This window comes from Oncorhynchus mykiss, chromosome 12 (assembly GCF_013265735.2).
Source record: "Oncorhynchus mykiss isolate Arlee chromosome 12, USDA_OmykA_1.1, whole genome shotgun sequence".
Classification (NCBI taxonomy): Eukaryota; Metazoa; Chordata; class Actinopteri; order Salmoniformes; family Salmonidae; genus Oncorhynchus; species Oncorhynchus mykiss.
In genome coordinates this window covers 18,050,285-18,068,843 of record NC_048576.1, presented here as the reverse complement: position 1 = coordinate 18,068,843, position 18,559 = coordinate 18,050,285, and the positions used below count along the sequence as shown (strand labels likewise).

The 18,559-nt window shown below is 45.3% G+C and overlaps 2 protein-coding genes across 6 annotated transcripts in view; both read right to left on the bottom strand.

Annotated features, from left to right (window-relative positions):
* Positions 1-1,427: 1,427 nt before the first annotated feature.
* LOC110537112 (potassium voltage-gated channel subfamily V member 2-like) lies at positions 1,428-5,437 on the bottom strand. The gene is made up of 2 exons (XM_021622895.2): positions 3,778-5,437; positions 1,428-2,155 (listed from the first exon to the last, which is right to left on the bottom strand). The coding sequence occupies exons 1-2, from the start codon at positions 5,071-5,073 to the stop codon at positions 1,910-1,912; spliced, it is 1,542 nt and encodes a 513-aa protein (XP_021478570.1). The 5' UTR covers positions 5,074-5,437; the 3' UTR covers positions 1,428-1,909.
* A 1,363-nt stretch (positions 5,438-6,800) lies between these two features.
* LOC100136065 (vitellogenin receptor) overlaps positions 6,801-18,559 on the bottom strand; it is a 36,455-nt gene continuing 24,696 nt past the window's right edge. For 2 of the 5 annotated variants that reach the window (XM_021622401.2, XM_021622402.2), the window contains 11 exons: positions 17,467-17,586; positions 16,629-16,754; positions 16,063-16,234; positions 15,579-15,800; positions 15,358-15,476; positions 15,112-15,251; positions 14,547-14,688; positions 13,951-14,100; positions 9,676-9,756; positions 8,430-8,599; positions 6,820-8,198 (listed from right to left, as the gene is read on the bottom strand). In XM_021622401.2, the coding sequence (XP_021478076.2) occupies positions 8,163-8,198; positions 8,430-8,599; positions 9,676-9,756; positions 13,951-14,100; positions 14,547-14,688; positions 15,112-15,251; positions 15,358-15,476; positions 15,579-15,800; positions 16,063-16,234; positions 16,629-16,754; positions 17,467-17,586 (1,478 nt within the window). In that variant the 3' untranslated portion in view covers positions 6,820-8,162. 5 annotated transcript variants of the gene reach the window in all.

Below are 18,559 nucleotides of genomic sequence, written 5' to 3'. Positions count from 1 at the left end.
AGAGTCATTACAACTTCTCCACAAATTTATTGTTAACAAACTATCGTTTTGGCAAGTCGGTTAGGACAACTACTTTGTGCATGACAAGTCATTTTTCCAACAATTCCAGGGGGTCAGAAGATTACATACACTAAGTTGACTGTGCCTTTAAAACAGCTTGGAAAATTCCAGAAAATGGATGTCAATTAGCCTATCAGAAGCTTCTAAAGCCATGACATAATTTGAGTCAATTGGAGATGTACCTGTGGATGTATTTTAAGGCCTACCTTCAAACTCAGTGCCTTTTTGCTTGACATCATGGCTGATTTCTTTTGATTTTCCCAAGACCTCAGAAAAATAAATTGTAGACCTCCACAAGTCTGGTTCATCCTTGGGAGCAATTTCCAAATGCCTGGAGGTACCACAGTCATCTGTACAAACAATAGTACACAAGTATAAACACCATGGGACCACGCTCCATCATACCACTCAGGAAGGAGATGCGTTCTGTCTCCTAGAGATGAACGTACTTTGGTGCGAAAAGTGCAACTCAATCCCAGAACAACAGCAAAGAACCTTGTGAAGATGCTGGAGGAAACGGGTACAAAAGTATCTATATCCACAGTAAAATGAGTCCTGTATCGACATAACCTGAAAGCCCGCTCAGCAAGGAAGAAGCCACTGCTCCAAAACCGCCATAAAAAGCCAGACTACGGTTTGTAACTGCACATGGGGACAAAGATCGTACTTTTTGGAGAAATGTCTTCTGGTCTGATGAAACAAAAATAGAACTGTTTGGCCATAATGACCATCATTATGTTTGGAGGAAAAAAGGGGGATGCTTGTAAGCCGAAGAACACCATCCCAACTATGAAGCACGGGGGTGGCAGCATGTTGTGGGGGTGCTTTGCTGCAGGAGGGACTGGTGCACTTCACAAAATAGATGGCATCACGAGAATGGAAATTTACATGGATATATTGAAGCAACATCTCAAGACATCAGTCGCAAATGGGTCTTCCAAATGTACATTGACCCCAAGCATACTTCCAAAGTTGTGGCAAAATGGCCTACGGACAACAATGTCATGGTATTGGAGTGGCTATCACAAAGCCCTGACAATCCTATAGAACATTTGTGGGCAGAACTGAAAAAGTGTGTGCGAGCAAGGAGGCCTACAAACCTGACTCAGTTACACCAGCTCTGTTAGGAGGAATGGGACAACATTCTTGAAGCTTGTGGAAGGTTACCTGAAATATTTGACCCAAGTTAAACAATTTAATGGCAACGCTACCAAATACTAATTAAGTGTATGTAAACTTCTGACCCACTGGGAATGTGATGAAAGAAATAAAAGCTCAAATATATCACTACTATTATTATGACATGTCACATTCTTAAAACAAAGTGGTGATCCTAACTGACCTAAGACAAGGAATTTTTACTAGGATTAAGTGTCAGGAATTGTTTAAAAAAAACTGAGTTTAAATGTATTTGGCTAAGGTGTATGTAAACTTCCCACTTCAACTGTATTTCTTTCAAAGGCCTCATTTCATCTGTATGAAGTCGTTGATTCTAAATCTCACTTGTAGTTGAAGGATCACTTTAGATGAAAAAGAATAATGATATTCCTTTGTCAGCAGTATTTTTGCTACAATGCAAGGTTGCACTCCCCTCCTTAGGAGCATTAATATCCAAGTACGTAATTGCATACACGAATCTCATGTTTGGCAATGAAACTATGCAAGCAATAAAAATCATATTGATAGGAGAATCCATTTCTAAAACCTGAATTGAACCATTTATACAGTAAAACAGATGCATAGTAACTCCAGCTCCCTGGGAACCACACTTGGTAGTGGCGTAAGTCACAAAATAACTTCATTGAATGGAAGGTCTCCCATAGTGATCTTAGAACATTCACCAGTGTGTCTATGGACAGCATTTGGTTAACTTCCTGGCCGCCCTCTTGGCGAACCTGACCTTGCCCCGAGCCTTCACTGTGGACGTGAACTCCTGAGACTTCAGCTTGGTGTAGTAGTCTGAGAACTTATTGTACAGGATGGAAATGGGCATGCCGTTCAAAATGACCCCAAAGGAGATGCAGGTGAAAGCAAACAGCCGGCCCAGGATGGTCTCTGGAAACATGTCTCCATAGCCCACAGTAGAGATGCTCACCTGAGGGAGAAGGCCAATGGTCATTCTATTTGTAAACACGAACGTAGTCTCTACTGAACTTGCTAACATTGCCAGGACCGGAGTTGACCCTTCATGATGTGTGTGTGTGTGTGAGTGCCACAGTGTTCATGACAGGCATGGGAGAAGGCCAAGGAGAGCCCATGTGAAAAGCTTTGTGTGGAGGATTAATCGAAGGGAGGGCGAGTGAAGTAGTTTCTGAGTTTCTGGGGCTATATTCACTGTCCTCCTGAAGGCTGTTGGAGCATTGTTAAATGGAATTACAGAACTAAGGGACTAGGTGAGTCAACAGTCAATGGACGTAGGACAGGTCAATTTACATGTCCTCATCTAACGCCTTCAATTAATTAAGGTGGAAGTGCCTCAAGGGGAATCCTTAAATACCTTTCCCCTGGCAGAGTTCAGCCGTCCTTAATACCATTTTGCACGCATGTACACTAGGTGTACATAAACATTAAGAATGCCTTCCTAATACTGAGTTGAGCAGCAGCATTGCAGTTCTTGACAAACGGGTGCACCTGGCACCTACTACCGGATAGGAATTTTATGAATAATGACTAAACAATATCTACATTTTAAATAGAACTATAACTAATTCAACTCTACTCTGTTTTATTATATCTGATTAACAATATTAATTCATAAGGAATGGATTGTGGAGCATGAAACAGGGGGTAATTAAATAAAATAAATACCATTCAGCCAGGTTAGAGGGGACTGGAATTGTGGGTTTTTAAAAAAGAAGAAAGGGTCGTTAACCTATGGTTGAACCGACTCAACTTAGCTCTGGGATGTTTAGATAAGGCAGTGTGTGTTTTCTTAGGTTTTCCATTAGCTGGAACTGTCTGCTGGATGGTGATGGATGAAAACTTCTGAAGTTTTATCTTGATTTAACTGTGTGTCTGGAGTAAGAGAGCAAAGGGGTGGTAATAAACTATTGAACTGTTGGGAGAAAGAACATTTTATAACCTACGATGTCATATTTTGTATATAAACTGTTTGTGGTTACATGGCAGCGCGCTCTGAGAATAAATACTATTATCTAATTTTGATAAGACTGGTCTCTGTCTATTTTATGCAAATAGGAATCAGTCAGTCTGATGGAAAGAGCAAGTGTTCTTAATATTTAGTACACTCAGTGTATATTTTAGGCATGGGAAAATAGCTTCCACATCAGCTCTAATTAAACAAGGTGGGGATATAAGGGCAGCTACTTGCAATGTGAAAGTCTCTTAAAAGGCAACAGTGATAATAGGCTACTGTAGCTGACAGGGGTGTGATGAAGCAATTATTTCTGCCAGCATGTTGGTGACTAGGTGGAATTGAAATGTGAGTGAGCAGACATTATCATAATCCGCAGGTAACAATGAATCAATGTTGCTCAAAACTGTGTAAAACCCAATTGTGTGTGTTGTCAACAGTACCAAATAAACAGAGACAGCACAGAGCAGGGCCAGAATGACAGTCCAGGATATGCAGTGTTATTGTTACTTGCTGGGACATAACAGTGAATGTTTCAAATAAGGAAACTAATCAATTAAGTAATATAATAATCTTTAGCCAATTACTTATAATAACCAATGAAATAGAATGGGATTACTTACAGCTGCCCACCACCATGCCTGAGGGATGCTGGTGAAGTTGGTCTGATGGACATCATGCTCTACAGTGTACACCATGGCAGAGAAGGTGAGGATTCCCATGGCGATGAAGAGGAAGAGGCAGCCCACTTGCTGGTAGCACTGGCGCAGCGTGAAGCCAAATGCCCTCAGCCCCGTAGAGTGACGGGCCAGCTTCAAGACACGGAAGATCCTCATCAGACGCATGATTCTCAAAACCTGGCCCAATTTGCCCACCCGGCCCACCGTCTCGATGTCTTGGTGCTTCCCGTAGTTGTCGGTCTCGAAGCACTCCAGCACCAGCTGCAGGTAGAGGGGTAAGATAGCGATCAGGTCCACCCCGTTCAGGACGCTTTTCCCGAAGCGCGGCAGGTCCGGGGTGGACACCAGACGCATCAGGTATTCCATGGTGAAGAAAGCGATGCAGAAGGTTTCCACATACTCCCCATAGGTCTTCCCACTCAGCTGTCCCGTGGTGGTGGTATACTGCATCTCCTCCACCGTGTTCAGCGTCATGGCCACCAGGGACATCAGCACGAAGAAGCTGGAGGCTACAGCCATGAGCTTGGCGGTGACCGAAGAGAAGGGCTTCTCCATCAGGTTCCAGATGATGTGACGCATCTGGCCCAACGCCATCCCGTGGAACAACTCCTCATTCTCCTCCATCTCCACCTCTGCCTCCAGCTCCCTCTGGATCTTCAGCTGCTCACTGAGCTCGTCCTGGCGCTCCTCGAAGGAGATTCGGCAGCAGCGGTGTGTGTTCTTGATCCTCACACCCCAGTAGTTTATCTCCTCCAGGAAGTTCCTGGGACACAGCTCGTCCTTGATCCAGAGGACACCCGTCCGGTAGAAGTTGAAAATGTTGTGGAAGATGTCCGGGTCTCTGTCGAAAAAGAACTCGTTGTTCTGGACAATATAGTCGTCACACAGGTCCAGTTTCCTGTTGTGGTCTGTGTATGTCGCCAGGCGGCCGATCCTGGTCTTGGGATACTTGGCAGCCACCCTGTAGGAGATCTGATACACCGTCCCACCCACGTTGATGTTCAGCATGTAGTTCTTCGCAGGAAAGGAGAGGCCTCTTGTCAGGTATGTCATTACATCTTCCTCATCTTTGTACTCTGCGTAGATGTCACGGCTGAGTTCTTGCATAGAGTTCCATGGTTTCACCAAGTTGTTCTGGGTGAAGGGAATATTGTTGTCCTCCTCTGGGTCCTTGTATGTGGGGCCTGTCCCCCCGACTTTGTAGTTGGGGAAGAGGCTCTGTCTCCTTCTCTTGAGCATCCTGGAGGTCTGCACTAGGACCTGGTTAGACGCGGTAGCTCACGGAGTGGTGTGGAGGCATTAACACAGGTCTAATACGCTCTCCTGAGTCACTTACAGCAGTATACCAGCAGAGAGAGAGAAACACCCATGACAGTCTAATGTTGCTGACTGAGAGGATCTGGGTGCTTTAAGTTTTAGATACTAATATCCTCTTCCAGTCCCTTTCCCCTATTCGCTCTCTCATTCGCCCTCCCCCTCCCACCACCACCCTGACATCTTTCATTTGCCTTACATTTCAAATTCCCTATCCAGAGCAGGGGACTCAGCTGTTTTATGGACCATTATGGACTTCCTGGTTAGTAGTAAAGAGAGGTTAAGGATGCAGCATAAATCCAGCTCGAGTTAATGATTTTAACACTTTTCCATCCTGTTATTTCTGCTAATGTCCAGTGTTTCAGATTAAGAAATATGACCTATAATTATTTACAATGAGTGAAAGTTTCTCCAAATATTTTTTTATGTTAAAAAGCAGCTTTTCTGTGTTTTAACAGTGTGGGCATATACTGATCAGTAAAAATATGAATGCGAGACCACTGATTGCTATTTACTCATGGAGGATGAGATGGCCAATAATTTTTTTAACAGTCCATTTGAGGGTTTAAAAAAAAGTGTTTAAAAAAAAATGATGTAGAGTATTATAATCATAGAGGCACGAAAACACACATCAGGCCTGATGTCTACTGGCATTAACATGCAGACTGGAGTACGATGGAGGCAGGACAACTCCAGCTTAGATCCGGCCAACTGCACTACATGCTATTTCGTCGCTCGCCACCAAGTGGCTCTAACCACTCTCCCATGCAAATAACTGAATGGCAAATTCCTCCACGTCTCTGTTTATTACCTGCAATGGAACTTTGCTGTGACCCTTTAATCCAATCTGGTGCAAACAAACTAGTTTAAAAGTGCTCTTCAGGAACCTGCCCTCCTAGCTTTGTGTAAATTGCTTAATCCAGTTAGCCTTTTTGCTGTACACACACAGTCCACTGAAATGCACATTTTTATTTTACCTTTAAACTAGGCAAGTCAGTTAAGAACAAATTCTTATTTTCAATGACAGCCTAGGAACAGTGGTACTAACTGCCTTGTTCGAGGGCAGAATGACAGATTTTTACCTTGTCAGCTCAGTTGCTGGTCCAACGCTCTAACCACTAGGCTACCTGCCACCCCAAATATTAGCTTGAAAGATTGATCATCAGCCTCCAATATATTTTTAATAAGGGAAGGTAAACACTGTCTTGGTTGCCTGGCAGTATTAGATGGGTTGTCTTTGGGATGATGATGCTGTGCATGATTTCCTGTACATCAAAGCTGACTCTATACTGCCACCTGCCTCTGCAATTGTTATAGTCAGGCACAGCTCAAAATGCATTTGAAATAGGCTGTCAATCATTAAAATGGAGTAGCAATGCACTCTTAAATAGCTAATAGAGCCACTACCTTAGACATTCAACAAACCCTCTACACAATAGGCTGTAGAGATTCTCTACCCTTTTCCGGAAGTGCGCGCACTCGTTCACCATCCCCACACCGCATTTAAAAGCATTGAATATGTGCATGCATGACATTCTCACACCCATCATTCCTTTTGAATCAATAAGAGGTGTGTAAAGTGCACAATTCAGGAGAATGGTAAGAGAATCAGAATGTATCCCTAAACACATGGTGGTATAGGACAAGATCTAAGTTCTCAAAGTCAAGCAATGAGTTTTGAATGACTTATGGGTCTTGTTTTATTTGATCACGATACAGTATTTAGTCCCCATACTCTACAAGGTTGGAAAAGATCACAGCAACAGAACACCAAGGGTGTACTCGTAAATTCACCCTGGAGTGCGCTCTGGCCGTTTGTAAATTCAGAATTGATCCGAACGTTCTGATCTCACAACGGCAGTCAAGCACCCAAGCTAACTGGCTATAGTTAGCTAGCTACTTCCAGCCAAATGAGAGAACACCTCACTCTGACCAGTTTACTTGCCCTAGCAGAGCTGGTTAGGCTGTTCATGTTATCCAGAGCGTTGGTGACTAACTGTGGTGCTGGCAAGAATATAATGATTTTTTTTTGCCGATGTTTACTGACACCGGTCATATTCAACGGGTGTTGAGTGTTTGTAAATTCATCAGTTATGCTGCGCTCTGACAAGAGTGCTCTGAAATCAGAGTAGATAGCCAGAGTGAATTTACAAACCCACCCTAAAATACAAAAGTTAAATGTAGTTTTAAATACATCTTACTCTACCCTGGTACTACAAAAATGTATACAATCTTATTTACAACGGAACATTTTATCAAAGTGCTTCAGTCCTGATTCTGTTCTTGGGGGAAGAGGGTTTATGTACAATATTTTACAAATGATGATGTAGTACCATCACATTCCCAATAGAGCTCATCTTCCCAAGCACAGAGTCGCATAAAAATTATTTAGAAGAATGTGCTTCTGGAGGTAATGTTCATAAGAAAAAAAAACATACATATTTTATACTTATATTTTGTACAGCCTAAAGTATGCTTTTAAATAAATATTCACAAAAATACATGTCCACCAGGGGACTGAAAGTCAGAACCAGGAACTCTGCATCACCACCCACACACGTGTTCTGAAGTAACACAAGGTTCTACTTACTGTATGTAGTAGAATCTGAAATGTTTTGGGGCTGAGGGAGGAATGGGGATATAGAGGCCAAGCTCCCAAAATCCCTTGACACACTAAGGCTGCGTTTAAACAGGAATTACAATTCTGACCTTTTTTTCCCCACCAATTGGTATTTTCATCAATCACATATATTTTTCAGAGGTGATCTGATTGGTCAAAATACCAATGTGTGAAAAAATGTTTTAAAAAATGTAAAAAAATTCAATGGTGCTGCCTGTCTAAACGCAGCCGGAGTAGGACACAATTCATATTCACACAAATGACAAACATCCCCAGAACTGATAACGTAATGCTTTTCAGAAGGCATCTGGATGCAACTCTGCTAAAGAAACGGAGGTCGTTGGCAAGGAGACCAAAGCGTCAGTAAACCGATGGGGATCATTTGGAAGGTTGGTTATGACAAGTCATCTTCTGTATTCACCACTGATATCTGGAAGGAAGACAAAAGCACAATGGAAAGTGGTCATTCACAGAGAATCTAACCAATTAATAAGGGCTAAAGTGCTCTAGCTGCCAGTAACATTCCTTGCTTAAGATAAGCAGTTTAGTGGGTGGTAAATGTAAGGTCATCAGTCACAATGCAAAATGGTTTGGAAGTTCACACAGGCAAGTAGTTATTTACGGAAGTGATGATTCCCAATCAATCAAGTAGGCTTCTTACTGCTGGGTATGTGTGGCCTATATTGGAGGTGTGCCTGCTGATATCAATGTTGAGGTCCTCTTCTGTGGTTTTCAGGTACACTGGATTGTCGAAGTTCATGCTCTTCTTATTCTTCAGCTGCCAGTTACGCCACATCAAGTAGCCTCCTGCTGCAGCCATGGCCAACAACACTGGGAAGAGGCCAAAACATAAGTAACACTGTATTAGTTTTAAATGGTTCAAATCCAGCTATCGAGAGCTACGGTTACCGAAGCACCTGTGCTACTCAAGGGTTACTTTAATAAATCATGACATTCAATCAATAACTACTTGATAGATGAAAATTGTCTGTTAATTGAATGATTAGAATATTCTGCCCTGAAACATATGATTGTATGGAATTGATTAGAATGTATGAAATCATAATCAATAAATGTATAGTCCTAGTCAGAATTAGGGTAAGACAATATGTCTTTATGGTATTATAAACAGACTGTCTGAGCTTGGTGCCGACCTGACTAGAGATTTGGGAGAGAACGGGGAGTACGTATCAAGGACAAAGTCACTATCTCTGTCGGCTGGGTAGTGAGACAGACAGTGTGTGCATAGCAGGACAAGGTCACTATCTCTGTCGGCTGGGTAGTGAGACAGACAGTGTGTGCATAGCAGGACAAGGTCACTATCTCTGTCGGCTGGGTAGTGAGACAGACAGTGTGTGCATAGCAGGCCATGTGTGTGTGTATATGTGTGTACGTAGCAGGACGTGTGTGCGTATGTGTATGTATGTTTGTGTGTATGTGTGTGTGCGTATGTTTGTGTGTATGTGTGTGCGTATGTTTGTGTGTATATGTGGGTGTGAGAAGTCAGTATAAAATGAATTGATTTGTATTCTTGACTTCAAAACGTTCCCGTGAATAAACATTTAACTTTGGTAGACTGGGCCTCTGTCTGTTTCCTTTTCTATCAGTATCTTACAAATCCTGATATAACAGACAGAGTAACTTAATTGAATTGGTAAATGAACAGGAGTGTAGAATTCTCCTGACACTACTATAGCTAGGAAAACCATTGAAGAATTGTCCATCCACCCATTTATCATAAAGTTGAGTGGCAGGCCTTTAGTGCATGATTCATAGACAACTGCAGGGGTCAAAGAGAGGCAGAGTGAGAGGGAAAGAGGCAGAGCGAGAGGGAAAGAGGCAGAGCGAGAGGGAAAGAGGCAGAGCGAGAGGGAAAGAGGCAGAGCGGGCTAGGCAGTATCACTTACACACAGGGAGGATAGCCCAGGCAGCTGTAGATCCTCTAGCTGTGAAGTTCACCTCGTGGATGGATGTACTGCTGTTGGCTTCTACAATAGAACATGTTAATCGAAGAGTGTGAATCCTTTGATGGACCATTTTATTTAAAAATAAATCTACCAAAATGTCATTCTGGTTCATGTCTGTTTTTCTTATTGGGGTAAGATCAGTTGTAACCAGCATGGACACATTGTATACCAAGCACAACCTTGAGAGCTTAAAGTACAATACACTTGACTAGTCATGAGTAATGATCGGTGATATGAGTCAGGGTAGTGACCGGACTTGCAAACAAGTGGGTGAATGGAAGGGGGTACAAATATGAGGACATGAGCTTTGTTTAAGGATATTTCCAGGTGGTCTGCTAACTGGGGTGGTTCTGTGGTCTGGCAACCCCTTGGGGGTCAGCTGGGCTCTGGAACATTATATGGCCATCAGGACCTGGCAGGTCCAGGCTGACAGACCAGTGTTTTGGCACAATCATAGTCTAAGGAAATCTACCACTTTTTTCAAAGGGCTCAATGTACTGGCTCAATCAGGCAAGAAGAACTGGGTCTTACCAGCAGGGACAGGTTTGGGGACAACATTTGGCACTGTGGTCGCTTTGAACGAAACAAAACACTGGGATCAGTGCAACAAAAGGAATCTTACAAATTAAAAACACCCTAAAAAAAACCTAAAGAAATGACTTAAAAAGCAGGCTTATCCAATTAAATGCAATATATGTTACTGCGATTATGGTATAGTAAGTACTAGATCTTGGTTAATGTCTGTGGGTGAGAGCTTTACCCCACTAGTACCCTCTAACCAAATTGGACCAACATCGCAATCAAAATGAAAAGCATCAAGCACACGGCCGGATAGCGTAGCCTTCCATCAATAACCAGGCAAGACATTCAATTCATTCTGTTAGCTTCTATGTGGGTTTAAAACATGTCACTTTCTGGATCAAAATGATGCATGCTAATTGTAGAAGTCACTTAAAAGGTCTGCCTTTTAAAAATGTTGGGTGGATGGCATTAAAAGCTACTAAATCCACGTAAACATACCTGTGCTGTCAACCACTCCAGATATCTTTACATGCCTGACCAACTTCCCATCTTCACACCACCCCTAGTTGCAGGCTGCATGCTAACAGGCTAATCACCATGACGATAGGTGAGGAGGAGGCAGACCAGACAGTCATTCTAGTATGAAATTAACTCATTGACATCTAGAAACTCAGAACCCAAAGGCCATGAAACTAGACTACTGGGTCCTGATGCATGGCTATCCAGGCAGGCAGACAGTCAGGCGGTTGACAGCTTTACCTTGGGGGTGAGTGGGATGTATTAGAGCTTTCCCATCATCCTTTGAGGGAGCTGAAGGGGTCGCTGTCATAATAAGGGAGCAGAGTAATGCTTTGGCAAAACGTCAAAATCGAACATTTACATTCTGACTTCAGAAATGCTTGTTACCAAGCAATATATAGTACTTCATCATGTTACATTATGTCACAAAGGAATTCCTAGTGGAAAAACATGGAAATGGAGCAAAGCACAAATGCAAAGTATCATACGAGGACGTGCAGAAGTGATCCAAAATAACACCCATTTCCTATCCTACTGTCCAACTAACCACAGAACCTGAAAACAGTAAGTACTCCATAGGAGTGAAAACTGAAGGCGGCTTGGCTAGGATTATGAATGGCATGAATGAAATGAAGCAAAAATCATGTGAAGCAGGAGAGAATGATTGATTGAGATCAGACGAATCAGCAAAATATAAAATCACCATACTAGACTCATTACTGGGCCTAAATCACCTTTATTCATTTGATAATTTAATGAATATTAAATAGAGTAATAAATGTATAGGCTACCCTCTTCATGACACGTATAACGGTATAGTAGGTGCTAGATCTTGGCTAATGTCTGTGGGTGAGAGCTTTACCCCACTAGTACCCTCTAACCAAATTGGACCAACATCGCAATCAAAATGAAAAGCATCAAGCACACGGCCGGATAGCGTAGCCTTCCATCAATAACCAGGCAAGACATTCAATTCATTCTGTTAGCTTCTATGTGGGTTTAAAACATGTCACTTTCTGGATCAAATCTAAAAAGCTGTATATAAACCATTCATCAAGTGACAGGTGTCCCTCTTATTGGGCCCTATGTCACCCCCATTCCCTCCCCCAGTCCCCTCTGCGTCCTGGGTGGTTTATTCACTCAGAGGGAGTTTAAAAGCCTGGTGCCATCTCTACTATATACACAAACATCAGTGATCTGGAAGAGGAAGAAAAGAGCATGGAGACCAACGCAGCACACAGACTTCAGCAGAGCAGGGTGAGCCAGGAGCAGAGGAGAGCAGTGGGGTGGAGCAGAGGAGAGCAGGGTGAGCCAGGAGCAGAGGAGAGTAGTGGGGTGGAGCAGAGGAGAGCAGGGGGGTGGAGCAGAGGAGAGCCAGGAGCAGAGGAGAGTAGTGGGGTGGAGCAGAGGAGAGCAGGGGGGTGGAGCAGGGTGAGCCAGGAGCAGAGGAGAGCAGTGGGGTGGAGCAGAGGAGCGCAGGGTGAGCCAGGAGCAGAGGAGAGTAGTGGGGTGGAGCAGAGGAGCGCAGGGTGAGCCAGGAGCAGAGGAGAGTAGTGGGGTGGAGCAGAGGAGAGCAGGGGGGTGGAGCAGAGGAGAGCAGGGTGAGCCAGGAGCAGAGGAGAGTAGTGGGGTGGAGCAGAGGAGAGCAGGGGGGTGGAGCAGAGGAGCGCAGGGTGAGCCAGGAGCAGAGGAGAGCAGTGGGGTGGAGCAGAGGAGCGCAGGGTGAGCCAGGAGCAGAGGAGAGCAGTGGGGTGGAGCAGAGGAGAGCAGTGGGGTGGAGCAGAGGAGCGCAGGGTGAGCCAGGAGCAGAGGAGAGTAGTGGGGTGGAGCAGAGGAGAGCAGGGGGGTGGAGCAGAGGAGAGAAGGGTGAGCAAGGAGCAGAGGAGAGCAGGGGGTGGAGCAGGGTGAGCCAGGAGCAGAGGAGAGCAGGGGGGTGGAGCAGAGGAGAGCAGGGTGGGGCAGAGGAGCGCAGGGTGAGCCAGGAGCAGAGGAGAGCAGGGTGGGGCAGAGGAGCGCAGGCTGAGCCAGGAGCAGAGGAGAGCAAGGGGGTGGAGCAGGGTGGGGCAGAGGAGCGCAGGCTGAGCCAGGAGCAGAGGAGAGCAGTGGGGTGGAGCAGAGGAGAGCAGGGTGAGCCAGGAGCAGAGGAGAGTAGTGGGGTGGAGCAGAGGAGAGCAGGGGGGGTGGAGCAGAGGAGAGCCAGGAGCAGAGGAGAGTAGTGGGGTGGAGCAGAGGAGAGCAGGGGGGTGGAGCAGGGTGAGCCAGGAGCAGAGGAGAGCAGTGGGGTGGAGCAGAGGAGCGCAGGGTGAGCCAGGAGCAGAGGAGAGTAGTGGGGTGGAGCAGAGGAGCGCAGGGTGAGCCAGGAGCAGAGGAGAGTAGTGGGGTGGAGCAGAGGAGAGCAGGGGGGTGGAGCAGAGGAGCGCAGGGTGAGCCAGGAGCAGAGGAGAGTAGTGGGGTGGAGCAGAGGAGAGCAGGGGGGTGGAGCAGAGGAGCGCAGGGTGAGCCAGGAGCAGAGGAGAGCAGTGGGGTGGAGCAGAGGAGCGCAGGGTGAGCCAGGAGCAGAGGAGAGCAGTGGGGTGGAGCAGAGGAGAGCAGTGGGGTGGAGCAGAGGAGCGCAGGGTGAGCCAGGAGCAGAGGAGAGTAGTGGGGTGGAGCAGAGGAGAGCAGGGGGGTGGAGCAGAGGAGAGAAGGGTGAGCAAGGAGCAGAGGAGAGCAGGGGGTGGAGCAGGGTGAGCCAGGAGCAGAGGAGAGCAGGGGGGTGGAGCAGAGGAGAGCAGGGTGGGGCAGAGGAGCGCAGGGTGAGCCAGGAGCAGAGGAGAGCAGGGTGGGGCAGAGGAGCGCAGGCTGAGCCAGGAGCAGAGGAGAGCAAGGGGGTGGAGCAGGGTGGGGCAGAGGAGAGCAGGGTGAGCCAGGAGCAGAATGTAGGCAAACAGACAGACTCAGTCCGGATACAGCGGTCAGTCTTCACAAGCAACACATTTGAACTGCCACCCACAAACACCCTCTTACTTAGATCTGCCACACGCAGAAAGGGAGGGGAGAGAAATGCTTGGGTGACTCAGAAGCAGAATGAAAGGCCTCTAAAGAGACAGAGGGCTTCTGAAAACTCACTCAGCATCACAGCACAGTTTAACCCCTTACTGCCCCACCTGATGGGGCTAATGTTACAGTACTTGCCTGGTCTGCAGTGAAGGGCGTCTGAGGCTAGCGTCTGGTCTTGGGGACACGCACACGTGTACTTTGGGGAGTATTTGTTGATCTGTGGCGCTGGCAGGCACATGTAGGCACAGCCTCCGTTCAGACCCTTCTCATTGCACCAGTTTGTTCCTGTATGGGATCAAACGTGAGGAAGCCAGTTAGCCATTGCTCCATATTTCTAGGCTTCATTATGTAAAGTACCATTGCTACTTTGCCTGTAAAAAGTCAGATGAACTTCAGCACTCCTACATGACAGCATGTTTATAGCCAGTTATAGGTAAAGGTCAAAAACAAGGATCATGCCATGTAACGTTACTGTAAAGGAACAGCATATCACAGAGGGTTATAGGGGTCAGGGGAGTTGACTTAATAGGGTTACTTAGGAGTGTGGCGGGGAACTGTGAATGTCCGAGTGGGAGCCAACAAAGCCCTCCCAAGCCATTGTGTTCTAGACTAACCAACACAGCAGCTCAAATCCCTGTGTTCTAGACTACCATAGCCCTCCCAAACCTCTGGTCATGCCAACTCCTCTCCAAGCCCGTGGTCAGGCCAATGCCCTCATCTGGCAGCCTTACCGGACAGCTGGATTAGCTCATGGTAAACAATGATGTCCTGTGGCTCGTTCAGATTGCTTGCCAGGGTAATCACATCAGAGCCTGTGAACTTGTTTGCTCCGTAGATCGCCTCGTTCTCCCCATCTGTCCAGAATACTCGATCCTGAAACAGTCACAGTCACACTCTAAACCCCAGAGCAAATGCCAGCAGAGATGGCGTGGGACCCACGCTTCAGAGAAGAAAACCCCATTGAAGACTGAAAGGCAATTTATTCTAATACTCTGCCAGTAATTCTGTCAAATGCCACAGGAGGTCAATGTTATTGACCCCACACAGAGCAAATCATAGACTTTACAGTTGACAGAAAACCAGTATGATGAAATCAACTAACTGCTTTAAACAGGGTTTCAGCAAATGACCAAGTATGAATGTCAATAGAAGCATGAGTTTGCTTGGTAAAGTGTTTGCTCTACTCTGTAACATCAACACATAAGAAAACCAATCTCAAACATCAACTGCCCTGCCAATATACTACATGTAAACCATCCCAACATCAGGGCGCCTCCTTGCATCCCATAGTCGCACCTCGAACACAGTGAGCGCAAAGGGGTGAGCCAGGTAGTCTGGGGACTGCAGCACTTTCCTACGGTTGTCGCCGTTCAGGTCCACGCTACAGAGCATGTGCAGCTTGGAGTCCACCCAGTACAGTCTGCTCTTGATCAGGTCTGAGAAGGGAAGGAAATTCATATGTTTATCAAACCCTGTAGCCGTGAAAGCAGTTGAACCTCTTCAAAACGTTAAATGTAAATGAGGTTTAACAGTCTGACCCACCTAGAGTGATTCCATTGGGCCACTGAATATCAGTCTGGACCAGGACCTGCCTGTCAACCCCGTTCATACCAGACTTCTCAATCGTCGCTGGTTCACCCCAGTCTGACCAATAGAGGAATCTAGAACACCAGCCGAGAGAAGATCAGTAGCTCAAATTATGAGGGTACAAAAAAATAAGAGGAAACAGAAATTTGGACCCCAATACAATATAGTAACTTTACCCAGAGAGTGGATCCACAGCGATGGATGCAGGCTCTTTCAAACCACTGCTGAAGAGAACCTTCCGCTTGGTGCCGTTGAAGTTGGCCACTTCAATGGTCTTGGTGCCGAGGTCTGACCAGTAGATGTTGTTATAGATCCAGTCCACAGCGATCCCCACAGGTGTCACATTATCAATCACCTTCACATGACTTCCTACATCTCCTCTCTTATCCAACACCGTGCTAAATGGGGGGTGAGAAACATGTCAGTATTTGGTATGAGTTTCCCCATAATGACCCCAAACCCTTGTTCATAGTGTTGGAGGTTGAATAGCTGGTCAGTGGACATATGCTCAGTGAACTTTACCCTTCTTGGTGCTTACTATGTAAAATGCTTTCAAAAACAAATAGCAACAAGATGTCAGGGTAAGGTGAAGAAAGTCTTATCATGGGGGCAATCTCTGGGGTTTCAACCTCATCTTATGGGGCTGGGACTTGTCTCTACCTAAAGATGGCCCTCTGGCTCAGGTCTGCCCAGAAGATCCTCTGCTGGGTGAAGTCTGCATCCAGTGCCACTGTGTTCCGCAGCTGCTCCACAATCTGGGTGTACTCCCTCCGCTCCAGACCCAGCTTCCGGATGTCCCGGCGGTTAGTGAAGATAAGACAGGGTTCCTTGCCTTGTGGGGAGGAGAGGGAGTCACAGACACTCTAATAATGACAATGCAATGGAGCCCTTTAGGTCTGTTCTGTCCTCATGTTAGAACAACTGATCACAAGTCAGTCAGACGGCACCAAAACATCCCAGCTGCACTTCTCAGATCAAGGTTGTTTTAGTAAATGACATCACTGCTATTCTGTTTGAACTTGGATTCCAGTATAGTGGTGTATTAGAATATTAAAAGCTGCTTGAGAATTAAAATGCATTTATCAGGAAAAAATTTGAAGCGCATGTTGGATCTGATTAGCTCTGACAAATGAGTGATGCTACTTCCCTCTAGCTCTGACATCTGCCTCTACATGTGCTCCTGGGGCTACATTATGGTGTACACAGGACAGGGTGAGCCAACTTACCCACAGCCTTGCACACTCCTGTGGTGGGGTCCATCTGGTAGCTGTTGTGGCACTCGCACTTATAACCTCCCTTCAGGTTGATACAAATCTGACTACAGATCCCAGGGTTCATACATTCATTGATGTCTGCAAGGAGAGTGGGAAAAACAGGAAGTCACCCAAACAGTAGGAAGTCAAAATGAAGACACTTTGGTGAATACTAAGTCAAATGTAAACAGTGGTTGAAAAAGTACCCAATAGTGATACTTAAGTGAAAGTACAGATACCTTAATTGAAAGTTACTCAAGTAAAAAGTGAGTCACCCATTAAAATAGTTGGTTCTAAAACATACATAAGTATCTATAGTAAAATAATAAATCACTTCATATTCCTTATATTAAGCAAAGCAGACAGCACCATGTTATTGTTTTTAAAAAGTACAGATAGCCAGAGGCACACTCCAACACAGACATTATTTACAATTAAGCATGTGTTTTTTGAGTCCGTCAGATCAGAGGCAGTAGGGATCTTGATAAGTGTGTTAATTGGACCGTTTTCCTGTCCTGCTAAGCATTCAACATGTAACAAGTACTTTTGGGTGTCAGGGGAAGTGTATGGAGTAAAAAGTACATCAATGCTTTAGGAATGTAGTGAACTAAAAGTAAAAGTACAGATACCCCCAAAAAACTACTTAATTAGTACTTTACACCCCTCTGTAAGAGAGACAACAAACTGGGTGGATTATCTTCAAGTCTCAATATCCCAATGCAAAAGCCTTTCTTTTGTATGAGAGTTCATATTGATTAGTGTTAATCATTGTGTGTGTGTGTGTGTGTGTGTGTATATATATAACACCTACCGCCACAGGTCTTGCGGTCTATGAGCTGCAGTCCAGGGGTGCAGTCACACTCGAAGCCAATCACCATGTCCCTGCAGATGTGGGAGCAGCCTCCATTGTTCAGCAGACACTCATTCAGGTCTAAAACAGCATACGACAGAAGAAAAAAAAATCTCATCTTATTTGTCACATGCGCCAAATACAACAGGTGTAGGTAGACCTTACAGTGAAATGTTGGTTTTAAAGGCTTGTAAAGTAAGCAATGCAGTTAAGAAAAAAAATACAAGTAACAAATAATTAAAGAGCAGCAGTAAAACAGGGGGTACTGGTACAGAGTCAATGTGCAGGGGTACCGGTTAGTCAAGGTAACATGTACATGTAAGCAGAGTTAAAGTGACTATGCATAAACAGAGTAGCAGCAGTGTAAAATATAAGGGGGGCAATGCAAATAGTCTGGGTAGCCATTTAATTAGTTGAGGAGTCTTATGGCTTGGGGGTAGAAGCTGTTAAGTCTTTTGGACCTAGACTAGGTGACAATGTTCAGGGCCTTCCTCTGACACCGCCTGGTTTAGAGGTCCTGGATGGCAGGAAGCGGTGGTTACTAAAGCACTTCATTCACAAACAAAGGCCTGACTAAAATCAAATCACATCAGATCAGTGGACTGGCTCTGGCTGGCTGGATGACAGTGGACTAATGTGATTTCTGTAGTGTAGGATGAGTTGGATAAGAAGAATACGAGGTAGCCTCCATGGGACAGGTGAAAAAGATAAAGCTACAGTTGAAGTCGGAAGTTTACATACACTTTGGTTGGAGTCAATAAAACTCGTTTTTCAACCACACCACAAATTTCTTGTTAACAAACTATAGTTTGGGCAAGTCGGTTAAAACACCTACATTGTGCATGACACAAGGAATTTTTCCAACATTTGAGTCAATTGGAGGTGTACCTGGGGATGTATTTCAAGCCCTACCTTCAAACTAAGTGCCTCTTTGGTTGACATCATTGGAAAATCAAAAGAAATCATCCAAGACCTCAGAAAAGAAAGTCTGGTTCACCCTTGGGAGCAATTTCCAAACGCCTGAAGGTACCACGTTCATATGTACAAACAATAG